The sequence below is a fragment of the Lichenostomus cassidix genome, chromosome 1 (genome assembly GCF_008360975.1).
Source record: "Lichenostomus cassidix isolate B80296 chromosome 1, HeHo_3.0, whole genome shotgun sequence".
NCBI classification, from domain to species: domain Eukaryota; kingdom Metazoa; phylum Chordata; class Aves; order Passeriformes; family Meliphagidae; genus Lichenostomus; species Lichenostomus cassidix.
In genome coordinates, this window is record NC_139479.1 from 90,719,323 (window position 1) to 90,747,049 (window position 27,727).

Sequence of the window (27,727 nt, forward strand, 5' to 3'; positions counted from 1 at the left end):
TTTCCTTTCTTCAGTGATCTGATTTAATAAAATGAGAAGCTAGTCTAATAATACACAATGCAGCTGCACAATGTGGATGCATTGTAGGTGCATATTTCCCCCTATATGAACATCTCCTCTGTGCTCTCCTGTGGCATATCAGCTTGTAAATCTGCAGATGCCACGAGCCTGGAATAGAATTGCACTTGTAGGGAACTGGCTTTGACACTTAAATATTGACCAAAGTTAGGGAGATTTTTTGTGCTGTCTTGGGGATGCATGCAAGTGAAATTTCACCTCTGCTTGATGATTGGCAAAAAAAATCTCTTTGTTCTACCAGACAGGGGCTTACTTGCCAAGGACATGTTACACATATTTAAAGATTAAGAACAAGACCTTACCATGTCATGGTCTCTCTATCTCGAGAAACTCAGAAGTAAGTTCGGCTTCTAGTAGTGTAAAAGGAATATCTGTCTTCTGTTTTTAACACACAGATTGACATATTGTTGCAGTGTTGGAGATCTCACTCCTGATTTCTGCGCTGAGCTCAGTGCAGGAATGATCCTCTGGGACTCCTCTGGGGAGCAGATCATGAACTGTGCTGCACCAAGAAGCAGAGAAGAGACCAGGGACTCAGAGAGGAGAACAGAGAGGAGGAAAAAGAAGGATGGTGTTGTGAGGGCCATGCCACTCCTTAAGGGACAAAGGCCTGCCTGCAGCAGACATTTTTGTAGCTGTGATGGCAGTAGCTTCTCTGCACTGTCGTGCTCTTTGCACTGCACCAGCAAGTTCCAAGCTCAGGAATTGGTCTAGGCACAGGGTTACCCAGGCCAGGAGACAGCAAGACAGTCATGTTCTCTTGCCCACTATACCTATTTGTGCAGAAGAAAGCTGGGCTATTTTTGGCCAGAGACAGCCCCTCTGATCTGTAGCCATTGGTGCATTGTGGTTGCTGTGTGTCAAAGCTGACCCCTGACAGTACAGTGCCTTGATCTTGTGCATTTTGTCCCTCATCCTCATACTACTCCATGCTCCTCAAAAGGTCACAGCATTGTTTATTCTCTCTCTCTCTTGTAGTCAGAGCAAAGAAGGGTGTTCTGTTATGCTGTGGATGATCTGGGGTTTGTGGAAACAAGCCCTTCTCTCTCATTTTGCATTTGATCTGAAGCTTACTGCACATATCCAAGGTGTAAGAGGGCAAAGGGAATGGAATTTGGGTGCTATGAGAAGCATGGCTCATATATCACTCCCTGACCCCACATCCATTCATTTTCCCTTCACTATACTGTCTTCAAGAGGTCCTAGTCTAGAGTCCTAGAGATTGCTAGAATGTGTATCACCAGGCTGAACAAAATGCTTGCTGTCTGTGGTAACAACAGCAGGTCTGCCTGCCCTCTGGGTGGTGAGCTTCCAGTGAATTTAGAGGAGACTTGACCCCAGTAGGCATCACTGCTCCTTGGGTCCTAGCATCTGTTTCCTTGTTGGGAGAGCTTGAGGAGCTGTGAGCATGGGGAGCAGCCTCGTAGCTCTGTGTGGAGGGAGCTGTGTGTTTGCACGGTGCTGATCATGCTAATGAGGTGGGAATGCACCTCTGCTCAGGCCTGTCTGTATATATCAGGCCACTGCCTGAGTTGAGGTTGTCTCGTGCTGAGAGAGGTGCATCCTGGAGGGCTGCTCTGGTGTTTTTTTGCGCAAATCAGGTGTATTTCACTGACCAAAACTGCCCACAACTTAGAAAGGGACAGCCAGTTTAGGTTGTTTTAACACAAGCACACAAGGGCCCCATGCTTCTGAAAAGACGGCTGTCCCAATTTACCGGCACTGCTGCCCTGTTGGAAGTTGCCAGCCCTGCACAATGTGCTGGGGAATCTACTCAAGTTTCCCTCCCTCTTCCAAATTGTGAAAATCCTCAAGCTTAGCTCACATCAATAATTTTGAAGGCTTCAACTAAGGTGTTGAAATCCTGGCGTGGATTTGGAAGGTTCTTGTGGACTGGTCTCCCAGCAGTGCTGTGTAGGCTCCATCCCTCCATCCCTGCAGAAGCAGGCAGAGGATGTTGAGTTACATCTGCTCTTCCACTGACATGGCTGTACCTGAGGGAAGGCACCTCTTCATTGCCTGAGGCCTTTCTCCCTCACAGCCTTACCCTGGGTTAGTTAAAGCATCACAATCCTCTCCCTGAGCTCTCTCATGTTAGTATAAAAGTGTTTTACATCTGCTTTTTAATTCATAATTTCCTTACAGACTTAACTTGGATCATCATAAGCTTTTCTTAATCCTGTAGAGTGCAAGCAAAGTCAGGAGGGGCTTCAACTAAATGCATATTACACCAGCACAATTTTATGGGTAGGCAAAGTCTGAGCAATGTGACTGAAGACATGTGAATATTCACAGCCATTAAAGTCAAAATAAATACAGTGTGGGTGACCTAATAGATTCAAACAGTCAATGCAGTAGCAAGAACTGCTGTCAGTGTCCATGAACAAAGAAAGACAAAGTTCATTCAAAGAAATAAAAAAGTGTATTCTCTCTGCATTATTCACCCAACCACAGCTTCTTCTCAGGGAAACCAAGCTGTTAATGTCTGGAGTGGGAAAAAGCAGAGCAAAAAGTGCAAGAGAAATGGAAACAAAGTATTTTTTCATGTTTTAGCTACTGGGATTAACCTATTAAACACGTTTGCTCAGGATGGAAGGATGTGCGATATGAAGCTCTCAGGCAGGAACAGTGGTACACAAAGATACCCTGGGGCTTTTCACTTTGATTCTGAAAGGTGCTCCAAGGATGATTTTCACTGGACTCACTTGAAGGAAGGAGAGAGCCCCTCACCCTTTCCTGTAGGACTGCAGGTGGTAGGAATGGAAGGACTGGCACCTGGCTGGGTCTGGAGGGAAGACTTACTGATGGTTCTGCAGTCCTTGTACTCATGGTCTTGAATAAATCATTAGAAGTTAAGTATCATTAGTGTCTCAACAAATTACAAAAAGGTTTGGGGACCTGCTCCTTTGGGCACTTTAGTAAACCTGGACCTTATTAGACATCTTTTAGAAAGTCAGCAAAGTCTTTGCACATTTGCTTCAATGTTATTAATTTACAAGGGCTACTCAATTAAGAGAGTCCACTAACTTGTAAAACTTTACTTATTTACACTGCTTCTTGGAGAAGGATTTTCTCAGAGCGTGATGATGATAAGCTTAGGCGTTACAAATCCTCTTGCTTCTTTTGTCAACAGGCAGCCTGAGAGCATTAATCAGAGAGATGCATGCTTCCCAGCAGTGGCTTTGCTCCAGCTCCCTGCCACTTCCCTGCTGAGGGGTAAGGCCCTGAGAGGCACCAGCTTCCCTCCAAGTCTGAAGGAGCTCTGCACACTGGCTTTAAGTTTTACCAGGGCTGAGGACCCCATTTGAAAGGCAGCAGGAAATCAGGATGCTTCTCATGACCCTGTTTTAGGCAACAGGCAAGAAAAGGCTTTGTTTGCCTCAAAAGCAAAGCACTCTCCCCAAGGTATGCATTTCAGCTCTAGGCAATTTTCTCACGCCATGCGTATCTCCACTGCATGCAGCTTCATCGGGGCAAGATGCGGGGTACACTTGGGCTTCAAAGCAGGCTCCAAGTCACTTTCCAGACAAGTGAAAAATTGCAGTTCAACTTACTGCTGCACAGAAGGGAAATAGGAGTGCAGGGTGAGGACGACTGGGAGTATTGTGACCTCCAAGCCCTCCAGATCACCTTTAGCAGTGTCCCAAATGCTCCTTTTTTTGTCTAGGAGCTTCCAAGTCATTTCAGTCCAAGTCAGTCATGCAGCTCTGTGTTACTCACATGGCAAATGTGGTAAGTAAATGCTGCTGCTGCTCCTGGGAGGTGCTGGTATACATTAATGGTATGAGGAACTTGGCATGGTTTCTGTCCTGCCCCTGCCTAGGGCATTATTTTTCCCTGTGTCACTGCTGCAAGTGGGATATAACAAGGATGGTTTTCTCATTCCTGATAATTACTGGGATTTTGCTCTGGGCACTTGGTGAATCCCCATCTCCCTGGTGTGCATGAACTGCAATGTTTGAACCCACCTGGCAGACTGGGACAAGTCCTTCCTCTGTGATGGACTCACTGAGAGTGCTGGGTAAGGTCAATCAGTTGACTAACTGGTAAGGGCAAGAAAACCACTATCTCAGGCAGTGAGAAAGAAAGATAGCATTCATGTGCCTGAACAGGCAGATATTAGACACATGGAGGGTTTGACACAGGTTGTGTAGCAGTGAATTATTGCACATTTTGACTCTTTGTCCAGTGTCTGTCTGCTGGGCTCCTCAGACTTCTTTCTGTGTTATTCAGAGCATTATGCTGTGTATTGACATTTGCCTTCTTTGAAAGCTGCAGGGAGAGGATTACCCGCTGCTTTCCTACATGGAAAATACCAATAATGAAATTGAATGCAGTGGCTTCTTCCTTCACTGAGAGCTGCATGGTTTCACAATCATGTCATAAGTGTGTTGGTAGCCTTTGCTGCTCTGAAAGGGTTTGCTTCTTGGAGCAAATTGATTTCCCCTCTGAGTCAACATGAAAGCAAAGTTTTTTACCTCTGACCGTTCTACAGGTGCTTGTGCAAAATCTAATGAATGTGTTAATGTGCATGGAAGGATGTTGCTAGGAAACTTGTGAGAGCTAAATGAGGAAATGCTGTTAATAGAGGCAAGTCGCAGGGCCTCAAAGTTTTCCTTTGCAGTCCTGCTGATGGTTGTTATATAAACAGGGCCAACTGTGACACTGTGTTGGGTCATCCTGTGGTGAGAGCTGGTCTGCTTAAAAAGCAGTAAAAATAAATTAAAAAAAAAAAGGCTTGACTCTTGTGGTGGGGTTTTGATGTTCTTCCATCCCAGATAAGCTTTACTACACTATCTGCTCCTGTAAAGGGTGGGTGAGTGCCTTCTCTCTAGATGTGCTGCTAAGGACTTTGCTCTGCCTTGTTTCACTATGCCTATTTGACACTCACTGGTGACTGAGCTGAGCCAGCCTGTGCAGACCCATCGAAGCCCCAAGCTGAGGCAGCACCATCCCAGTCAGTCTGAAAAGTTTTGTGACATCTAGAGCACTGAGGGAGGTGATTTTTGCCTCTACCTTTGTCTGTCTCCAGTGGGCCTCTTGATGATGCTGAATGAGAGATTTTCTTTCCCTCTTTGTGGTCCTAAGATGCCTATAGAGCCCAAGGGATGCAAAGTTAGCAGGGTCTGCTAATATCTTATGTTTGGAAGAGACCAAAAAACTTTTGGTTCACGTTGTCAGCGACCACACTTAAATGATCTTCCCAAGTTAACCCCTCTTGCCTTTCCCTCCTGATGGCACATTATTTCTGTAACTAGTGTTGCTCCTACTATCATTACTAACCCTAAGAAGCAGCCCATTTTGCTTCTTCCAAAGATTAGGGAGTGCTGAGCATTTATCTTTTGGAGAAACATTAAATTGTGCATGTTATGTACTTTCCAACTGCTGTGGAAGTTAGGGCTGCCAATCCCGGCTTGCTGCCAATTGAAGCTGTGGCATTCTGCTGCTTTAGCTTTTGTTTCAGCTTCTTCAGTCCATAATACTTGTTTTTTCACTTGTTGCATTAATTTTTATCTTTTTTTTTTTTTAAAGAAACAGCTAGGGGAGAAAAGCCAACCAACTAAAGAAAGTAACAAAACTCCAGCAGCAAAGGTTTTCTTTGAATGTAACTGTTTGTCCTCTTGGCTAAGAGTGATCTGCAGGTGCCAGCTGTCAGCTGGAAAGTCTTTGCTATGGTGTGATGTGTGGATGGGAGCAAGTTGCATGCCAGGTAAGCTTTTTTTTGGAATTAGTTGACAAGGGGGTTGTTTCTTATGTGTCCTGAAGTACAACTTGTTTATGTGGCTCATCCTGAAGATGCCCTGATAACTTTTTAGCCCACTGCATGCCAACTTCTGGGGAAAAAAACCCAACCTGGAATAATGTAGTGAATTTAAAATGTTTTTGGAAGAATTCTCTTCCCCTTGACTCTCTACTGTTCAGATCCAGAGATGCTTTCTTTCTTTTCTTTTTTTAAATTTTTAAATCTTGAAGGCTTTGCAAAAGATTATCTGATACATTTTTTCATCTCTTAGCTGATCTAATAAAAATTAATTCCTTTCCCTAGAAACGTTGTCTCAGCTACAGCCTAAAGAGTTCACAACTACAACAATACTACTACTGTGAACAAAGTTGCCTCCATTTCAATGAATCCAACAGTGTAGAATTCAACGGGAATTAGCTGTGCAATCATTTAAAAATTACACAAATTCATTTCTATGCATAAAAAGTCATTGCATTAAAATCTTGAGTCTTTTCAGGACATGTGTCCCCTTTGTGCAGCAGGGAATTGCCCTTCCCTAATAGCATGAGGCTCTTATTTCTATCCCTTCACAACCACCAGGCATTAAAGATGAGAGGGTTTTTGTTGTACAGGGTTTTTATGCCTAGAAAAGCATCACTTGCCCAAGGCTGAATCTGAATCTTGTCTGTCCTGAGTGGAGATAGTTTGGGGAGAAATGCCTTTGAAACCAATGAGTTATTTGTAACACTAGAATACATCTTGGTGAAGATGAATTAATGGGTAGAGTACAGCTGAGCTGGTGAAAGTTACATGATTAATTTAGTTTTGACAGGACTGTATAATTTATACCCTGGATCACACCTTCAATTAGGCATATCACATTCTTTATTTCTACAACTGTAGAGCCTAGGAATACCAAATCTGAATGCCAGCCATAGTGTGCTTGGTGCTGCACACAAACAGAAGTACAGAAATAAAGGTAAAATGTGAAAGAGAAAGAGCACACCTGAATAATGTCAACTATTTTGGGAGACAATCCTGCTCACTAGTGAAATATTGACTATTGAAGCTTTCATGCTTAATGACTACTTGACTATTTCCATAAATGTCCCAGTTTCTCTCTATGCAGCCATTCCTTCACAGAGGCCAAATTTGATTCCAAGGAGAAATAAGCTGAGAGGGCAGGACAAGCATTGCAAAAGCAGATGTCCAGTGTTGCTGTAGATGATATGGGATTTGGGTACCAGGGTCACCGGAGTTTTGCTCATAAGGGATGTGTGGGCTCCTGCCTTCTGGTGAGCTGAAACTGTAAGACAGAATTATAGAAGAGAAAAGGAATTTGCCTGTAAAGGAAGAGGTCTTTCCCAGGCAGGAACAGGTTAATGTGGCTCATTGTAGACATGACCACAGTAATGGGGAAAGCCAGCTAGGCTGGAGCTTCAGGTTCCTGTAAGGACATTGGCTGTCCTTGCTGTGGGCCCATCCCTCAACATCAAACAGCCTGGGGAAAGCAGGATCAAACTGGACTCCTGCCCCTTTACACTGCAGAGGAGAACCCCTGCCAATGACAGTGAAATGGATGTCAGTCAAAGCCCCCTGCTGCTGTCGTGGCACTGAAGACCTTGATGTCCTACCTGTAAGGTTTGCAAGGCTGTTCTAGGATCTCTGCTGTGCACCTCTGTCACACCTTGGGGCTGCAGCTCACTGCAGAGCTTGTGCTTCCCTTGTTAGTGATTTCGGAAGTATCACTGCATAAATCAATATGCAGGAAACTAACTTAGCATCTCTGCCAGGTGTCTGTTTTCCTGTAGCCTTCCCCAGTATTTCAGACTGGATTGGTAATGAGCAGAGAGCTATATTTGTGTGGAAGTGAGATGCCAGCTCCTTGAGGATTCATTTATTGGGATGCAGGCCAAGGAATATTTTGGCCCTTGATTGCACGTTACTTGCTGCATTTACTTAATCAAATGGGGAAGCTTTTAAACTTTCAGTCCAACAACAAGAATACATTATTGTGCAGTCCTCTGATTGCCTTACTAGCAACATGTCAGTAATGAAAATGGGGCTAAAGAGGGAAGAATCAACAGTATAGTTTTTCTGAGTTGCTCTGGGATCCAAGTATGGATAATGACTGCGCTCTTGTCTCTTCATAACATCAAGATCCATTTTATGAGATGCCTCAGAAAAATCTGGTTTGTAGCTGTTTGATTTCCTAGAGAAAGCCAGCTGCTTTTTTCTCTTTTTGGAGAGGGATTCATCCTTGGAGACGACACCTCCTGGAAATCATTATAGAAAATAGTATCCGTGGTAACCAGAGCTGATATTTCTATACTCAGAAGAAATCTGTGCCGTCTTAAACTGGGAGTTGATTGGATAGGGGAGGATAACTTCAGAAAAAAAAGCTCCTTTGAACCACTAGAGAGGGGATCAGGAGGCCATGTGAGGTGCTCAAATGTAACTTTACACACTAGTAAATATAACCTTACACACAAGTGTAAGCCCAGTCCCAAATTCAATAGTGCCTGCATCACCTTTCAAACGGTGGTATGTCCAGAGAAGTCTTTTGGACTTTTCCTACCTGCACTTCAAGTTGTTAAACTATGTTTGTGCAGACACTCCTCTGAGAACACTTGCTTTTGTTAGCTTGCCCTGTTGTCAGAATGAGCTTGCTGCTCATCCTCTGCTGATTAAATCGGATTGAGCCCAAGTACTGGTGCGGGGATGTAGGGGCTTTGATTCATAACCACGTGAAAACAAGGAGAGGCTCAGCAAGCTGGGCTTCTTCAGCCTGGAGGAGAGAGGGGATAGGGGAGCAGGCACTTGCACATATATGCGAAGTCATCAAGAAAATGGAGGTAGACCCTTTTTACTGAGGGTAATTAGTGGAAAATCTCAGAGAAATTTTGGAGATTGTGTCCTTGTAGGTTTTGAAGAATTGACTGGTCAGAGCTCCAAGCAACCTAGTCTGAATTAAATGTTGAACCTGCTGAAACTGTTAATTTGCTAATTATTATCTTGAAGTGAGGGGTATTTGGGTTTTTTGATTACTTTTGCTAGACATAGTTGCCTCATAGACAGCTCTTTAAATTCAAAGCTTTAAGAAAAAAACATCTCAAGCTTTTTATATATATAAGAAACTCAAATATAGAAGCTCAATTGGAATCTCTTGACAAAAACATGCAATGTGAGGGAAAAAACAGATTTGGTAAAAATTCCATTGAAAAATTTCTTTCAGGTCTGTGCTCACTTTCAGATGTGTCTAGGCAAAGTGAACAACACTGGGGGCAGTAACTAGGACTCCTCAGAATTATTTTATATTCATATTCTAGTTGCACCCAAGGGCCCAGTGGTAATGAAGCCCCCCATAGGTTGGTCCACATGCCTTTGAAGAACAGGCAGATGAAGAAAAAAGTGAATTTTTTATTAAGGGCTTAATTTATCTAAATTGAGTTAAGTCTGTGCTACCCCACTGAAAACTCCAATTGGTTTCCTAGAAGTCTGATCCTCTGTAGTCCTCTAGCTGGGTTTGAAGTACTGTGTGTTTCCCCAGCAGAATATTCTCTCTCTGGCTGACCAACACACAACTGCTGCTACTCTGTATCTTTTTGGGAGCCCCTGTTTTCAAAAAGACAAATTCAGATGAGGTCAGGTGCTCCCTGCTGCTCCTGTTGATACAGTAGAGGGAAATGCAGGCATGCTTCTGTGATAACAGAGGCCTTGAAAGAAGGGACAGAGGATGCAGTGCAGAGGAGACGCATGGGGTGATGACAGAAGAGGTGCAGGACACCAATGTAGACATCAGCTCTACAAACAACTCCCTAGTAATTAGATAAAGAAATGTGGACACAAGGCCTGGACAAAACAAGCAAAAAAAAAGAAAAACATGAACAAAATCCAATATATGTAAAAATTCTCCATGCATAGTGAATCTGGATGCAGTGCGAACTTACAGGCCAAAGAAAGAGGAGTGAAATGTAAAATGTTGCTAAAAAATGTATAAACCCTGCTCCATAAGGATCTTAGATGGAGGAGGAAGAATGTATCAGCATTATGATTTATTCCTGAAAAGAGAAGGATGGGATGTTTGCCAGGAAGCGTGGAAACTGATTCCAACTGTATTATTATTCAGATTTTTTCCAGATAATAGTCTTTATTTCTTTTGCCTCTAATAATTATGTCTAGGTAAATAATACTTCTTAACTAGACCACTATGATTTCAATTGCACTAACAGTAATTTCCTAGGTTTGCATGTAATACTTGTTTCGTTGTTGTCTGTAAGCAAGGGTTTGAGTGCAACTGTGGCACTCAGCAGAATCACAGAATCATTTGGGTTGGACAAGACCTCCAAGATCATTGAGTCCAACCTTGAACTAAACAGCCTTGTCTACTAAAGCATGGCACAAAGTGCCACATGCAATTGTTTCTAGAATACCTCTGGGCATTCTAGAAACCTCTGGCTTGGTGACTCCACCACTTTCCTGGGTAGCCCAGTCCAATTCTTGACGACACCTTCTGTGAAAGGGACATCTTTCTGATGTCCAACCTGAACCTTCCCTGGTGCAGCTTAAGGCTGTGTCTTCTCTTGTCACTGGTTGCCTGGGAGAAGAGGCCAACCTCCACCTGGCTACAGCCTCCTTGCAGGTGGTTGTGGAGAGTGATAAAGTTGCCCCTGGGCCAACTTTTCTCCAGGCTAAACAACCCCAGCTCCCTCAGCCACTCCTCATAGGACTCATTCTCCAGACCCTTCCCCAGCTCCGTTGCCCTTCTCTGGACTCGCTCTAGCCCTCAGTGTCTTTCTTGTAGTGAGGGGCGCAGAACTGGACACAGAACTTGAGGTGTGGCCTCACCAGTGCCGAGTACAGGGGGCAACCACTGCCCTGGTCCTGCTGGCCACTATTGCTGATACAGGCCAGGATGCCATTGGCCTTCTTGGCCACCTGGGCACAGCTGGCTCATGTCCAGCTGCTGTCAGCCAGCACCTCCAGGTCTTTTCTGCTGGGCAGCTTTCCAGCCACTCTGCCCCAGGCCTGTAGTACTCCATGGGGTTGTTGTGGCCAAAGTGCAGCACCTGGCACTTGGCCTTGTGAGCAGGTGAGTGATAGCCATGAAAAAGTGAAAAAGAAACAATTGATGAAAGAAGTAGTAACTTACTTAGGCCTCTATCATGAGGCATTCTCCTGCTTTTCCAACTTGCAGTATTCCATAAGACCAAGCTCCCCTTGTGATGTTTTCTGGAGAAGCCAGCAAGTGAGAGATACCACAGACTGCTGCCAACCACAAGTCAATTGGCACTAGGGGAAATTTTCCTTTAAGGAAGGAATTAAGCAGACTTTTAAGTTACTGCCTCTTCTAGTCCAGTCCTGAACTCAGTGATGCATCTTTATTTCCTTTCTCTTAATGTGACAGGGACCCTGTTACGATTCCTGGAGACTTGATTTCTGCATGCAGCAGGTATGCAGTCTTGGCTGTACTGCAGCAGCAGCTACAAAACCCAGAAATGCTTTTGTTGGTGTGACCTGTTCTGTCCCAGACCATTTTACTAAAATAAGCAAAAAGAAAGGCAACTGGTGTAGTGTGTTTTGTACTGCTGAGCAAGGCACCTTGCTGAGACCACTGCTCTCATTTCTCATCCTGTAACTATCTTTGTTGAAAGCATTCATTGCCATTCACCTTTAGGAGTTTAATTTGCATAATCATTTTTTCTTGCAGGCCTTCAGAATTGGGTGATCTGGACTCTCCACTTCAAAATATCTTAACTGTGCTTTTCAATATGCACACAATGCTGTGAGCTAGAACAAAACGATCTTGTTGTGTTACCATAGAGACATCCAGGGTCTAAGAAGGGTTCCTGCCTAAAATCAGACTGTTAAAGGGACAAGGGCTGTTAAAATTTGATGAAGGGCTTAATCCTTGACCAGGCACTGGTATAAATCAGTGCCACCAGGGTGAAACGAACTGGCAGTCCCATTGCAGTGCTTTACAGACAGCACTCTTCTCCAGCTGGCCCAAAAGGGGCTGTTGTCTTGGTAGACTCAGGGAAAAAAACCCTAAAATAAAAGAGGTGGAGGGAGCAGGGAAAAGGTCCGGGAAATTAACTTGGAAATGTTAAATCACTTTACGCTTTTCCTTCATTTTCCCCCACCTCTTCTGATGTGAGTTCTAATTAAAAGGCTTTCCTTTGCACTTAAACAACTCAACTTTGCTTTTTAAGCATACATTTTTTAAGCACCACTAAATGAAGGCAGGCATGAGGGAAGGTGGAAGGCTGACAACTCTGCTCTGGAGACTGAAGTCCTGCATTCACAATTAAAGGCAAGTAGTTGGACTGTAGCTGCATTCCTGTGTTGTCCAGGAGAAAATGAGATTTGGACTGAGAGGACACTACCTTCTATGAACCTGTAGACTTTTTAGTGTTGTTGCTGTAGTTGCCAGTTATAATGACCATTTTATGCAATGGAGGGAGGAGAAAATGCCCGGCTATATACATAAAGGGAAGCAGAAATTGTTTGGGAGTAGATTCAGCAACAAAACCTTCTGGCATTTGTCTTTACTTGGGACTACAGCATCTGGGCTGCTTGTGTGAGCATCAAAAAGGTGCTTAAGAATCCTACTTGCCAACTTACTTAAAAGCTCTCATGCAAAATGGAGAGAGAGGCTGTACTCTGACCCATGTTAGTTAATAATGTTGACCCTGGAGGTAAAATCCCTAAATGGGTATTAGAAGGAGCATTGGTGAACACATCTTGAAAATTCACCTTTTGTCATTGTTTGACAGTGGTGGGAAGTGCAGATCTGCTGTAGGTTATATGTGGAGCTATTTTTCTCCTCTTCAACAGTGGTTGTTGATTCCAGGACATCCTCTCAAGTCTGGTGAGGGCAGAGTTTAATCCTTCCTGTTGTCCTTACGTCATCTCTGATGACTTCTTCCTCTGGTTTAAATCTTGGCTCTGATGGACTCACCTGATGACTGTTTCATTATGTAGGGAGCACAGTGGGGTCTCTAGGAGAAGACAGTTCTGCTCTCTGTCTTTTTGCTGTGAAACAAATAATTTCTGGCCCAGGAAAATGTGAATTATGTACCCCGTGCATTGTGTAGGCATCCATGTCATATTGTGCCAAAGCAGTATGTTCAGCAGAGCTAAATTTGTGCACATCCAAGACACTATTAACTCTTCAGGTACCATATACTCTCATAAATGCTGTGTGGCCCATGGCTAACACTAAGCAACAGCAAGCAATGCTGTCAATAGATTGGGAACTTGCATTCCTGTCAGCAGTGATTTAGAGGACGGTTTAGACTTCTTGCAGGACAGATGAAAGGGAGATCAGCTGGCATGGGCTCTGGGCAGCTTCCCAGCAGCATGGCAAATGCTGCAACAAGGAGAGGTTTGACTCTGAAGTGGAGCATGGGCAATTAGAAATTCTAGCCAGCAGCTCATGTTAAAGTGCAAGCTTAGTTTTGTTCTGATATTACTTCATTCTTGTGTTGCTTCTAAACAGAAGACTTCATTTGCTGCCACATGGCTGCCGACATTTTGTAGGTGTCATCCTTGGGATGTTGTTGGCTCCCTGTGCCAAAGGATGAAGTCAAACTCCCAACATGCTGAGCACTTGTCCCATGAAAACACTGGCAAGTGGGGTGAGGTGTATGTAACAGCTACTTCAGTGTGGTGGTTATAAGTGCCACCATACTTTTTAGGTGGGAAACCTTGCCCGGATTGACCTTTAGGCCAGTAACATGTATTCCCTCATCACTGCACAGGTCACTTATCTCATCCATGGGTACAGTGCACTGTGGATACCAAAGATCTGAGCTCTCTCCTCCGTCAGCCCAACAGAGATGCTTTGCTCAGCTGCAGAGTAACATAGGCAGTACTGTGGTCCCTGAGCCAAGCAACCATCCAGAACTGGAAACAGCCATGGATGTGTTAGAGACAGATACCTATGTTGCTCTGTGGGCTTTGCTGCATGTAGAACTTTCTGTCCTGTTCTTTCCTGACTGTTCTGTATATCCCCAAGGTTTTCACCATTACCTGGGATATCTCTGGCCTTTGTGGGTAACTTACTGTATTAAGAGTTGGTTTTGCAAGTTATTGACGCCTCTATCAATACCTGCATCATCAGTGTTACCAAGATAAGGAAAAGTAGCCATATGTCCACTGGCACAAGGTTTTTCCTCATGTTTTCCTGGATTCCTTATCCATTTTTAGTCCTCATTGGAAAAAAACAAGTAAGGGGCTGAAAAACATTATGTGTGGTTACTAGTTGCCAATGAACATCAACGAGTTAGGAAATGCAGAAAACTGCAACGTCTTTTATTAGACTAGCAGATGTAATAAGGAGAAAAACAGATTAGTTTTCAAGCATGGAAGCTCTTCTTCAGGTCAATGTGCCCAAAAGCATGTTGGTATTTTCAGCTACATCAGCTGGTCTAGTAAAAGTTATTGCTTCTCCATAGAAGTTATTGCACCTCACATATCTTTAGACCATCACAGCCACAGCAACACTGCTACTAAACAAGATTCTCAAAGATCCATTTTGTGTTGCAACTGCAGGAATTCATCCACATGGGTCCTAACTTTAGTGTATTTCTTCTCAATTTTGTCATCTATTTATTTTCTGTCACAGCTGTGTGTAATAAATTCTTTCAGCAGTTCTGGGGAAAAAAAAAAGGAAGAGTGATTGATTTCCATTTTCTGAGCTTTATGGGGTGTGCTACTTAGAAGAGTTGTCATTACCACCATTTGCTGGTGTTTAGTGGAAGATTTAATTCACCTACTGTAATGATTTGGGGAAATCTGTCGATGTACAATTTAGGAAGTTGTTATGTAAATGGCAGCATTATGAAATACTTTTATGCGGATGCAGCATCCCCCGTTTCCTAACAGGGGTGGCAGCGTGTGTCTGACAGGGTACAAGGGACAGTTGTTAACCACAGCAAGAACAGCGTGTCCAAAGAAAAGATTTAGTCAGAGCCTTGGGGACCAATTTGTTTCAAACATGTCTGCATGGGCAGGATTTGGGGGAGTGAGTGAGAGATGAAGGATTTTGAAATGTTGAATAAAAAGCTTTGGTTTTGTAGACATCAGATCACTGAGGGGCTTTGGGCAGGGGAAGAGGGGAGAGAAGAGGATTTTGTAGCTGAGGAGGTTTGCTTTTCCTGTGGGAACAGCCAAGGAAAACTCAGGAGATGTAAAAATATTCAGAGTTGACAAGATTGTGGATTGTCTCAAAGTGCATTGGGATGCTCCAGGATAGTCAGAAATTGCATGCGTGGGGTGCATTGAAATTTATTTATTCCCCACACTACTGTGGAAAGGAGCACCTTGCAGTGCACTAAGGAAAATCAGCATGTCACAGGTACTACATGCCCATGATGAAGAAACCAGACAGAGCAGTGTGCTCATAAGGGTAGAAAGGTCTGGAGGAAGCAGTGTCTCAGCCCAGCTCCTGGAGTTTGGCTGTGTGGCTCCCTTTCCATGAAATGGGCACAGCAGAGAGAGATGGCTCTTGACGTGTGGGTCAAAGTGGTCTTGGAGAAAGAAACAGTGCAGTGGCCTACTTCAGTGCTGAGAAGTTTGAAAGTACGCCTAATCCACCCGGGTTTCCATGGACACATCCGCTCCTGCCATCTGGCACCGAAGGAGTGCGGAAATTTGCTTGTTGTTTCAGGGCTGGTTTCCCTCAGATATTTCTGAAGTCTCACTATGTGGCTGACATGCAGGCATAGGCCATGGCTGTGACATGGACCAGGTTATCCTGAGCAACACATGGACAGGGCTTGACCAAAAGCCCATGTTGGCAGGACATTGGGTTCACAGCACCTGCATTGAACTGCACCTGATGCTGGGCAGTGAAGGCACATGAGAGTAAGCCAGTAAATACCCACCTCTCCCAGTGCTGATGCTCCTGCTTGTTCCACTATGAAGGCTTTCAAAACCACAAACATTTACACTTAGGACAGTATTCCCACATAACCAGTTGGGTGGCCTGTAGAAAAATAATCTGTGGTGGATGAGTTGACAGAGATATCACTATTTGTTCTTCAGTTTAGTGACCTCTGTTTTGTATACCCAGGTGTTCAGCAAAATAAATCTCGGGTTTTGTTTGAATTAGTTTTATTGAAAAGGTACAGACATAGTTAATTGGGTGTATCTTTGAAGGGCTGTCATATTTCTTCTCAGATAGGATTAAAACAGTTCAATCTGCAAACTCTATTTCCTCTGTCAAAAGGAGATAACCAATTCCACAGACTGAGGTTATTAATGATCAACTGAGTGAATTTTATCCATCTCTTTATATATTGAAAGGACACCTCACTGAAGCTGATTTTGATCAATTTGTAAGCAATGTCACCTTCAATAAATTCCCATCTGACAATAGATAACCCAGTAACAAGCTGGGAGACAGCAATGGTGATGTAAGACCTGGCATCTATTGCAGTCCTTGGACCCAACTGCATCCCCACTGGATTTTTAGAGTCATATTAAGGCAAAAGGGAAAAAAAAACCCCAACATAGCATCATCCTGGAAAAAAGCTTTCTTTTCAAATTTGACTCACAAAGATGTTTTTCGTTGAGACATGAGAATTACATTACTTATCATAATTCTTTCAAAAGAAAAAAGTGGGAGTGGTTTCTTTCTCCCTCTCTCTTTTTTTTTTTTTTTCTCCTGTCCTTGCCCAGCCTAGTGTGCATCTTGGAAGCATCTTGGCCATTCAGTTTAAGGATCCTGTGTGTGTTCTGAGCCATGTAACATAACTGAGTCCTGCAGTGGTCACCTCCCAGCATTTGATCCCTGGGATATGGCAAAGCATATCTCCTCTATCCATGATATGTTGTTCCATTGATGCTGAGGAAGATGTATAGACACTCACTGGTGGGAAAATAGACTGCTAGAGAAGCAAATGTTTGTGCTTATAGGTCTAGTATCCAACCAGCTGGAGTGTGCTGCACTTGCTGGATAAATGGTTGGTATAAGCCTAATATTTTGGGGAAGGCTCAAGGACAGCTAAAGTGGAAATTCAGAGTTCCAGGAACAGTATCTCCTCGTCCACGTCCTTTCTGTACAATCTGCAAGCTATTTTTGGAAGTGGTGATAAGGTGAAGAGGGAGCCAGAGTGAGAGGACTGACTGGTGCATCTAAAGATTATTATTCCCTGTGGCTGCTCCATCCTTCTGGAGTGTGGCCACAGATTGTTCTTGCAATTGCTGCAAGAAGCAGCTAAAGTCACTTGCTGTGTCACTGTGGTTTGTAGGTATGGTACAGTATTTGCTGTGGTGACCAGATCTGAAAGCTGATTAAAATACTCCCTGCTCCTAGCAGCTTGCATCAGGAGGGAGTGATTTGCGTCCATTTTGGGCAGAAATGCTTTCTCTGACCACCAGGGTCTCGATTCACATTATGCTCACTGCACTTTTTAGGAAGCACATTAATTCAGCCACTGTACTGGGTGAACTGATCTTTGCTGTTTACCTGCCAGCTGATGCACAGCGGGATGCAAGGAGCAGTCCAAAGTGAGCTGGGATGGCATTTGCTAAATGCAGAGTGTCCTTTGACTAAAAAACACACTTATTTCCATTAGGTCAAGACAGCTTCCAAGTCTTGGCAGACCAGGAAGGCAGTGCGGCAGTCCTAGGGAGAATATGCAATTTTTCTTGTTTTCGCTTGATTTGTCTTTACATCTCTTCATTCTTGGAAGTTATTGGCAGGAGTAAGGGTAGTGGCAGGTCACTGTGCCCAACATACTCTGTGTTGTCTGCCCTTGACTTTGGTGAAGAGGTTATGTTTGGCAAGAAACATTCATGGGCCTTCATTGTAAGTAAATGTATGGGCGTACCCATTGTATTCCTCCAGGTGGTCACTGTGTGCATGCATGAGGATGGGGGTTTCCTGGAACTGCTTCTGGTCATAAAATCATCATGTTCCTTTGTCCTTTTTCTTGGTGAAAAATCCAGCAAGTCAGCTGGAGGAAAGAGAAGTGGTCTGAGACAGTCTGAGAAAACTTCAGTTCCCATATTGCCAGGGAGTGAGGAGAACAGCTGGGCTATGACTCTCCCTTCGATGCTTTTCTGAAGTGTTATGCTTCAGCTGCTTGTCCTTTTGCCAAGAGTTGGCTTCTTAATGGAGCAAAACCCTCTTTTATTCTGCCTGCCCATGGCAGGGCTGGAGTGGAGGATGCTTTGCAAGAGTGCTAGAACTGTCATACCACCCGTTTTGTCAGGTTTTATGTCTGACAAGATGCAGCAGGTACCTAACCAACCTGGAAAGAGACTGGAGGGTACACTGCCTGAATCACCATGTGGTGCCTTCTCACCTGTCTGTGCCACCACTTACTGAATGAAATTCCAGCCCATGTGGCAGTCAGCAATTTTGCTGCCTCATAAGGGTAGATCAACCATTGCTCCTTATAAACAGTTAGTAGTTTGTTTTCAGAACCAAAATAATCGGTAAACCTGGACTGCTGGGGTGACATTTTCATCTAGCCCTCTTGTAGAAGCATGCCAAAGCTTGGTGCTGGGCAAGGCAGAGCTTAACTTAGGCTGGTTAGATGGTAGGTAGTTTGCCACATACTGTTTTCATGGGCACCAGACTGCTTTTTTTCCCCATGTTGCTTAAAGTAATTTCTGTTTCGTTACCCCTGAGGCTTTTTCTTGCCATCTTCTCTCCTAGGTGCAGCTCTCCTCCATGCCCCTTCACAGGGGTAGTGCAGCCATGTAAAGGGTCAGAGCACCTTTTGAGGCAACTGAGGAGGCAGAAACCTGAACAATAGGTTTCTGAGAGCAATAAGGTAGTCTGGGCATGGGGATGCTTCCAGGGACTGCGACTGGGAAGGAGGTAGGGAGAAGAATCACAAGCTGAATTAGCTGCCTGCAGGATGCAAAGGCTGCATAGCTGTGCTTTGTTGTGGAGGAAACTTTGGGTGGAGGAATGCAGCAGTTGGACATTTGACAGATATATTAGAGGGTTTTCCTGGTCAAACTGCTTGTTTCCACACAGCAAAGCTACTGTGATCAGACTTGGACAGGGAGCTGGCTGTATGTGAGGAGTCAGTCTGTGCAAGCTTTCTGCTTTGATCCTTTCCTCAGATGATCACCCCAAATTCATAAAGGGCCCCTTTCATCCTTTCCCACCCTCTACATACACACTTGATGTGTACTGATTTTCTAGCGATTAATTTTTTCTGTGAAGCCATAGGTACTGCAATTAAGCTTGTGACACAACTTGTTGGCAATTCCTGCGTTACACAGTATTGCAGTTCCCCAACTCCAAGAACTCCCTCACATCCTTTATAGATACCTTGGTCGGTTTGGTAGGAGTGCTGAATGCTCGTGTTTCCCAGGCTCCTGAATGGCGGAGTTAGGGTGGCTCATACCTTTGCAGTGTTTATACTGTGCGCTGCAGCGGTGACCAGTCCCATGCAGCCCATCCCAAATATTTTGCTGTGTGCTGCCGCTGTCGTCTTCAATGCAGCTGTAGGCAGGCTCTGGAAAGAAGCCCCCGCGCTGCCGCGATGATCCGGAGGAGCGGTGGGGGTGCAATCTCCAGCCCTGCGCTGGACCGCACCTCCTCACCCCGGCCCGTGTAGCATCCCTACGGATGCAGCGGCGGCGGGTCGGCGGGGAAGGGGAAGAGGGGGTGACCCCCCAGTTCGTGCGGAGAGAGGAGGAGGGTGGTGGGACGTGCCGCTGCGCGCCGGGACGGTGCCGCGCGGGGGGTGACAGCCGCAGCCCGGCGGGTTGCGGGGGCGGCTCGGGGCCGCCAGGCTGCGCTCTCGGTCCGGCCGCCGCGCCTGCCGCCCTCCCCGGGCGACCGGGGCTTGGGGCACGGCGGAGCCTCGCCGCGAGCGGGCGGTCCCGGGACGGCGGCGGCGGCGGCACCACCGGCGGCGGCACCTGCGGCGGCGGGGAAAGGCAGGGCTCGGCGGCCCGCTCCTCGCCCCTCGCCCGGCCCGGCATGACGCGGCGGCGCCCCGGCGGCGGCGGGAGGTGGGTGCCGGCAGCCCTGGCCGCGCTCCTGGCCCTGAGAGGTGAGTGCTGCACGGGCGGAGCGGGGCGCGGCTCCCTGCGCGGGGCATCGCCCTGGGGCCGCCGCCGCCGCTGCCACGGCGGTGCCCCGCGCGTGGGGAAGTTTTGGTTGCGGTCCCGCCGGTGATGCTCGGGAATGCGGCGGCGGGCGAGTGCTTTTGCAGGCAGGCGTGGGGAAGGAGCGCTGCTCTGCTCGGCTCCGTCTGCTGCCTCCGCTGCACCATCCTTCCTACTATTCTTGTAGATACATATTTTATTTTTATTTTTAAGGTGCTGTAAAACTTGCTTTAAACTGGGCTTCACGTTAGGCTCAGTTGTCTGGGCCTAGCCCCTCGGTAAGCTCACCTGTGTGGAAAACTCTGGTCTATCCCTCAGGCCCTGAGGCAGCAGGGAACTTTCCGCAGAGATGGTGACAGGCTGCCCGGAGCCCCCTGTGTCCCCCCCATCCTCTCCTGTGCCTCCTCCTTCCAGGCACACCGCTTCAGCTCTGAGATACGTGCCTGCCCCCGGGGACGTGGAGACTCCGCCACCTCCCGCCCCCTATAGCCCTTCCGAAATAAGGTGTGTACCCTGGTCTCTGTGCGGAAAGGAAGCAAATTGCATATGACAGATGCTACCCACATCACCTAGTGCGTTGCCGGGGAGCACCGGGAGGTGCTGCATTAAGGGCAACAAGAAGAAACTACCAAGTGCAAGATGTTCAGACTCATCTGTTGATCAGGTGGCAATGTCTTCTTTCAAGTAATGCTAAACTTCAGAGCAGGCCTGCTCCATTATGGTTCACTGAGGTCTGCAGGGCAATTTTCTTAAGGTCTTCCCTTTAATGCAGATACCCACTAAGCAATTTTGCAGAGCTCTGCTCAGCAGTGAGCAGCCCACAGCTTTGAGACAGCTGGGCATTGCTGCTGGCCACCTTCACTGCTGGGAAACTGGGAGTTGTGCTGCAAGAGGTCCCTGAGACAGTGGGAGGACAGTAAGAAATTGTGGGATCTCCCATGAGAAGACCAGAGATGTCTCAGCAAGGTGTAGGTGAAACCTTCTCACAGTCAGGATCTGGGTGGAGTCTCCTGCTTGGGTAGCTGTGCCTAGCTGCCACTGCCCTGTGAGGCGCAGCAGGCTTTCCCCTCTACCCAGGACCTGTTTAGAAACAAGTCTTGTAGTGGATAAATGAACTTTTCTCAAATGCCTCAGCCTCAAAAGCACCTTGCATTCCCGTCCTCAGAAAATGATTTGGAGTCAGAGTCTCATGCATTAACTGGAAATTGCACCTGCTGACTTCAAAGAGATGAATTATGGGCAAAAAATAAAGTTTACTAGCATTAAATTGAAATAAATAATCTCAGCTTTCATACTTCACGCTATTGATTTGCCTTTTGTCCTTTTCCCAATTTAAAAAGCAACTTCAATTACTTTCAGGTTCTCAATGCTACAGTGTTTTTGTCTGCAGACATTGCAAAAGTGTAAATGCCTAGAAAGTTACTGGGTGTGCTCCAGTTAGAGGCATATAAATGGTGAAGTGCTTCTGTTAATGTGATATCACTGCAAAAACATACAACAATAATCAGATTAAAGGTTAAAATTAAAGGGGTATTTAATTATCCTTTCAAGCAGAGAGATTGACTCAATATTTACTTTCAGTTTTTTGACTGAGGGCACATGGGGACAATGACATTGGAGACAACTAGGTGTGGAAACACACTTTCCCATGAAATATTTATCTGCAGTAGTGTAATGGTTTTTCTTGCACTTTCCTTTAAGACTTGATGATTACCTGAATGAAACACCTGTGTCTCAAGCTTGGCTTTTTTTCATTTTGTCTAGGAAAAGTCTTTAGAAGATAGTGGTAGATGAAAATAGCTGTGGTACAGTTATTTCTGTGTTACACAGCATGGCCATATTTTCAGTGGTTCTTGAATCTGAAAACACTGGTAAGGGATAAGGAACAGACATACACTCAGGAAAGCTGAAATTAAATCAGGAGAGTTTTTTCTAAACAACATTTGCAGAAGATTAGTAAGTGCGTTTCTGCTCTGGGCTGCCAAGTATGATCAGGAAGAGTGGGTTTTTAATTTTTTTTTTTTTGAGATTTTAGACTGGTTTAGAAGATAGAGAAGAAAAATGAAGAGGTCATATGCAAAGTGATACCTAAATGAAAAGTAAGATTTAAAATTATAAGTATCAGAAGCTGTAAGAGTGTATAATCAGGCAAAATACTTAATCCCAGAAAAAGGAAGAGTGTTGGGGAGAAGAAAAGACTTTGGAGGTCATTTCATCATTCTCACATTTTATACCTGTGAAAAAATACAATTAGACTTCATAGTGATATTTAAATCAATTATTACAGTCCTATTTTCTCATGTTGTTTTGCAATTTGTAGAATAGCAATGATTCTTTGTAACTGGTGCTAGTTGTCTGCTTTTTCTGGGCCTCTTATATTCATGTTTAATGGTCCTGGGCCAGGGGCAGCATCTATGTTTTCCTTCTAAAACATTATATGCATAATAATTTTTTAGGGAAATAATATTTTCCCAGGAGAAATTTAGGGAAAAAAATAGGAGGGTATCCTCTCTAGAGCTTTGAAATGAAACCTGTGGTTGCTAATCAATCCTCCTATGTCTCCAGAAATAGCATCCTGCAAATTGTCGAATGTGGTAGAACTCACACATCGGGTACACTTAGAGTGCAGAACTGATGGGTTTTTAACTGCACGGTGTTTGGATCCTGTGACACAGAATTGCAACAGGTGAGATTTCAGTGTGTTACAGTCCACTGCAGATGAATCTTGCAACATCAGGGGGGTGAGGCTGCCTGGCTGTAGTGGATTAATGCAACAGCAGGTCTACAATTTCTCACATGACTTTTTGGAGTCACCCTCCTGTTAGTTTGAGGTTGTCATGGCTAAAACTCTTTTGGCCTTGCAGCACCCTTGTCCTAGCCCACCTGTGCTTCCCAGCCCTGCACCAGGTCCTCAGCCCTAGCAAGGGAGTACAGTGTCAGTCCCTTGCCCTTCCATGCATTTGCAGTTTTTTTGGAACAGATTGCCATTTGTGTCAAGCTGTGTGGTTTTGTGACGTGTAGATAAATCATTTTGCTCACGACCTGACCTTGGTCCCCAGCGGTAGGCACAGATGCATTAACTACTTCTTGCATCTCTGAAGTGGGCATCATTCCCTTATTTTGGAAACTGATTCTTTGTCTCTGTTTCTTCAGTATTGCCTAAACTGCAATTTTCTTTTTATAAGATTCCGTTCTCGAGGGATCTCAAAGTGCCTCAGGAGCAGCTATATTTAGTTGCTCAGTAGTAATATGGATGTACAAAGTATGGTATAAACAACTCTTTAACTCAGGAAACTTAGGAATTGTTTTTCCTGCCTTCATGGGGGAGTAGAGTTTTTATTCTTGTACCAATAGTACAGATGGAGAAAGCAACACTCAGAGAAACCTCGTGACCCACTGAAGGTCAGTGGATGCTGGTAGTAGTCTTGAGTGTCTTGGAACAAACTGTAACCACAGGAGGATGCTTAAATTTATGCAGCAGGTTAAGCAATAATGTAATGGTCCTCTTCAGGGATGTTCACTACTAAATTGTGGTGAGTCATCTATATTTAGCAGGATGCTACTATCATCGTGCTTTTTAAGTAAAGTGCTTTTAACACAGTTTATTTCAAGGAGAAGTGCATGCACTGAAAATCTGTTCTTTGTAGTTTCCTCCTTGTGGAGCATTAATGTTGCCTTCCCTTTTGTAATTGTTCAGAGAAAAATTTAGCTCCTGGTTGTTTAACAGACAGTAGTGTAACAAAGACTGTTCTCTGGTTATTACTACCTTGTGTTTGCACAGTCATTTATGAACATTAACTAATTGAGAGTCTCCAAACTTACTTTGTGAGGGCAGTCAGTTTGATTTATAGCACGCAAAACTGATGTGTGCAGAGATGAAATGATTTTCTTGCTGTTAGGTAGGACATTTGCCCAGCCTCTCCTTTAGAGAAGTCACAATTATAGGGCTTCTAGTCATATGCCTCCCTACTTTAGTCTTGCAAGTGTTTCATGTCTTGTGCACCACAGAGAAAGCACAACATTTTTAACTGTGCACAGTGAACTTTTAAGGGTTTTTTTTTCTTATAAGTTTTCATCTCTTTGGTTTTGGAGGTCACTTGAGTCTGTTCTGGCTTCTGCCTTTTTTTCACTGCTTGAGCTGGGTTGAGAACAAATGCTCTATTTAATCCAGATTGAGGAATTTGGCTTCATTCTTAATGGAAACAGAAGTCAAATGCTTTGATGGTTTTGAAAGGAAATTTTGGAGAGAAATTCCATCTCTGGACACTGATATTTTGTCTCTTTGTGGAATTGTGTTGTTATAACACAAGGAGGTACCCTAGGCAAAAATATATTTTGATGTGAAAAGTCAAAACTTTTTACCCCAAAGGTGCTTAAGTTAGATGTTTCTGTATTTTTGACTTTTTTCTCCCTGTTTTTCTTTCGAAACACAGTTACAATTTTACAAAACATCCCATGTTTGGTAAATTTTGATTTACTGGAAGTAACTTCAGTAAAAGCCTTTAGTGGTTGCTGCTTTTTATTTCTACAGGGGTTTAAAAAGAACAGTGATAAAAACAGACTTGCAGCAATTGGTGGTACCTGTGCACAATCTCTACCGATTGTTTTTGACATCTTGACATATCTATCCAAACACCATGTACACATATGTGGCACTGCCCTTGTGCTTTCCTTATTCATTGTGCTGTAGAGTACTGCACTGAAAAAGACAAGTTTCCATTTAAGACATATAGCAAATATTTGTTAATATTGTTAATACTGTTAATGGAACAGTCATGGGAGAAGTCAGAACAGGACTAACAGGTTGAGCTCAGTCTCTTATTTGTGCATATGCAGGGCCACAGCTCTCCTCCTGGCAGCATAGCAGTACTTGTACATTTGCATCTCTGCATGAAGCTAATTTCAAGTGTAATTTTGGTATTAGACTGATCAGATTGCTTACTTGGGGACAAAAACTTGTGCATTTATTTTTTCATACCCTCATGAGCCAATGCAGCTATGAGAACATGAGCTTCTGCTTCACAAGCATCAGCAGGAGAAAGCTGATGTCTGAACTCCACTTGGTTACATCTGGGCTTTGATTTTACCCGGAATAGTGAAGTCAGGAGTGTTGTTTGTGGGGAGGCAATGACACCCTGTTAACAATCTGAGGGTATTTCTGCAGCAGCTTTTCTAAGCCAGGTCAAGCTGCTGGTCTGTACTGGCATGGCTAAATCTGGATGCTCCAATGGGAGGTGCCAAAACCTCCTCGGTGAGAAATTGGTACCAAACATTTAGCAAAGAGGAGTCTGGTGTCATGTCTATGCAACAGGTTGCCCTGGTGTATGTATTGCTCTGGACTTCAGTACCTACACAATCCAATTTTCTCCTAATTTTAGGGTATGTCCACACTCCACTTCCTTGCCATAAAATGAATTAAGTCATAAATATTCCTTCTACCAATACAGAGTGACTAAAACTTCTATCTACTCCCCTTTCCTCAGGGAAGCCCCCTCCACTTGCAAAGCAGCAGATGTAAAACCTCCCCTCTTGCCAGGGGCCAGGTTGAGCTGGGCTGACCAAGCCCCCTGGTGCAGCATCCTCAGTGTGCAGAAAGGTGGGTGTGCAGCGGTGCTGGACACCAACACTTCAGCCTCCCAAGTGGAGGGGCTGAGGGTGGGCTGCAGGCTCGGCTCTCCCTCTGCCTGGCACATTTACAGCCTCTGTCAGGAGCAAGTGGGTTGGCACACCCTCTCTGCAGGCCCACTGGGGGGATTACTTCCTAATCCCCACTAATTAGAAGTTGGCTAATGCGTGGATGCATGGGGGTATAGTGATGTTATGCTTTTTTCATTCTGTTTTTTGGAGTTTTTTGTTCTACCTGGCATATCTGTGGATGTTCCCAGTATCCTTATAAATGCACGGGCCTCTGTGATTTCTGCTGAGCTCTTGACTTTACAATAACATGGGCTAATCATTCCTGGTAGTTAATTATTGGCTGTGTTTAGAATAAGAAGGAAAAGTAAAAACAGAAAAGGAAAATGACAATATTTTTCTTACATCTGGTCATGTTTCCTGCTCTCCAGTTATGGTGAATAACCTTTCATATTTTCTCTTGAAAAAACACAAAAAACCACAGAGAAGCACGTTTCACTTCTTTATTCCCATTTGATAATTTCTTTCTATTTAACTCATCTCCAGATTAAATTGTCCTAGTTTTAACTGTGCTTGACCAGTAAGTGTTTTTGACTAGTCAATGATGAAACCTTTCTCTGCCTCCTGCATTTTCAAATGTGCCATGAAGAAGTAATCACAGCAATTCCAGCTGAGGGTGCATTCTCAGTGTTCAAGGTGGCATTTGAAGACTTCCAGCATCCTTTTCAGCCTCTGCCTTTAGACACCCTGACAGCTTGCTTGCTTCTTTGACCACTGTTGGATGTTGAACAGATGTTTTCATTGAGCCGTTCACAGTGATACCAAGATATTTTTCTCAAGTGATTACATTTGAATTAGGGCCCCATGGTATATGAGTAGTTCAGATTATTCTCTCAAGTTCTTATTACTGTCCGTTTGGCAATGTTGCATTTCATCCTGCATTATGCTGCCCACTTGCTGAGCTTTGTCAGATCCCTTGGAAGTCTCTCTCAATCTTCTTTTGTCTCAGCCAGCCCAAATCACTTTGCCAGCTTCCTGTCTCTCTTCCAGATATTAAGGAATAGATTAAACCACCCCAGAACTGGTATGAAACCTGGGGGTAATCCCTTGTAATCAGGGCCAGAGTGAGGACAGGGGGAGAGGGGCTCCCATGCCTCTGAGCCATGGCACTGAATAGTGGGGCAGCAGCTCTGGACTCAGCCTGACCTCAGCTGGCCTGAACCCCACCGGGGGCGAGGCAAGGGGAGGAGTTCCCACGCCAGGCAAGCAGGGGACAGGTCTGGCACTGAACTGGCATCCTGCCCAGAACAGTTTAGCAGGTGCACTTTGAAGTGACAGAAAATTAATTACTTAGTCCTGTACTTTTCCTTCCAAAATTTGAGTGGATTGCAGAGCCACAAGTTCCCCTGAGCAGAGATCAAGCTGGTTTGTCTCCTACTGTGTACCTTTAGGGGCTTAGGGTATTGTACTGGTTTAACCAACCCTGCTGTCACTTCCAGGTTAGCCTGTACCCTCTCTTATGGACAGCATTGCAAACTTCAAGAACCACCTGACCCAGCAAGAGCTTACTTGTCTTTGCTAGCAGTTACAGCCACTTGAGAAATTTCTTTCTTACTGTTCTGCACTTCTGAACTTGTCCCTTAAATGTACTGAAATGATTGGGTTTTGACTTTTGCAGTTGGCCTTCAATTTTGCACTCAGTCCTAGCATGAAGCGACTGCTTAGACTGAATTACTTCATGTTCCTTTTGTTTGGCCATAAAATGTGCTTTCTTTCTTCTCAGCAGTTTTTTGTTTAGGGCACCGACTACCTTTTCAGTGACGATGCTGGGATTGCTTCAACACCCCACCATGCAGAGTGTAACAACTTTAATTTCCCTGCTTTTGGAGTTAGGCTGTTTTGACTGTTGCAGCTTTTGTTTTTTTCTAACATTCAAGAGGCACAGTGCAAAGTTCTGGTACTTTTGTTTTTCACACAGGGATGTTAAATTTGATTATGTAGCAGTCCCCATTACTTTGTATCTTTGTATCAATTGCAGTGCTTTAGCTTCTAAGCGTGCTGGGACAGGTTGTTCCAAGTCCTACCTACACTCTTTCAGACGCTGCAAATTGTAACCTGCTGTGACTCTTAGCTAATTCCTGCACATGTTGCTGAAGTCACTATTTTTTTCTGTTTTCTTTTACTTTGTTCCTTTGCTCTCACTCCACT

The 27,727-nt window shown here is 44.6% G+C and overlaps 1 protein-coding gene across 5 annotated transcripts in view; it reads left to right on the plus strand.

The window, feature by feature from the left end:
- IGSF11 (immunoglobulin superfamily member 11) overlaps nt 1-27,727 on the plus strand; it is a 138,962-nt gene that overhangs the window by 16,311 nt on the left and 94,924 nt on the right. The window contains exon 5 of one of the 5 annotated variants that reach the window (XM_085070700.1): nt 5,611-5,788. The exons of 2 other annotated variants lie outside the window; for them this stretch is intronic. In XM_085070700.1, coding sequence (XP_084926826.1) covers nt 5,767-5,788 — 22 coding nt within the window. In that variant the 5' untranslated portion in view covers nt 5,611-5,766. Of the gene's footprint in view, nt 1-5,610; nt 5,789-19,245; nt 19,831-27,727 lie in introns of those variants that run through there. 2 more of the 5 variants (XM_085070684.1, XM_085070675.1) reach the window with 2 other exon arrangements.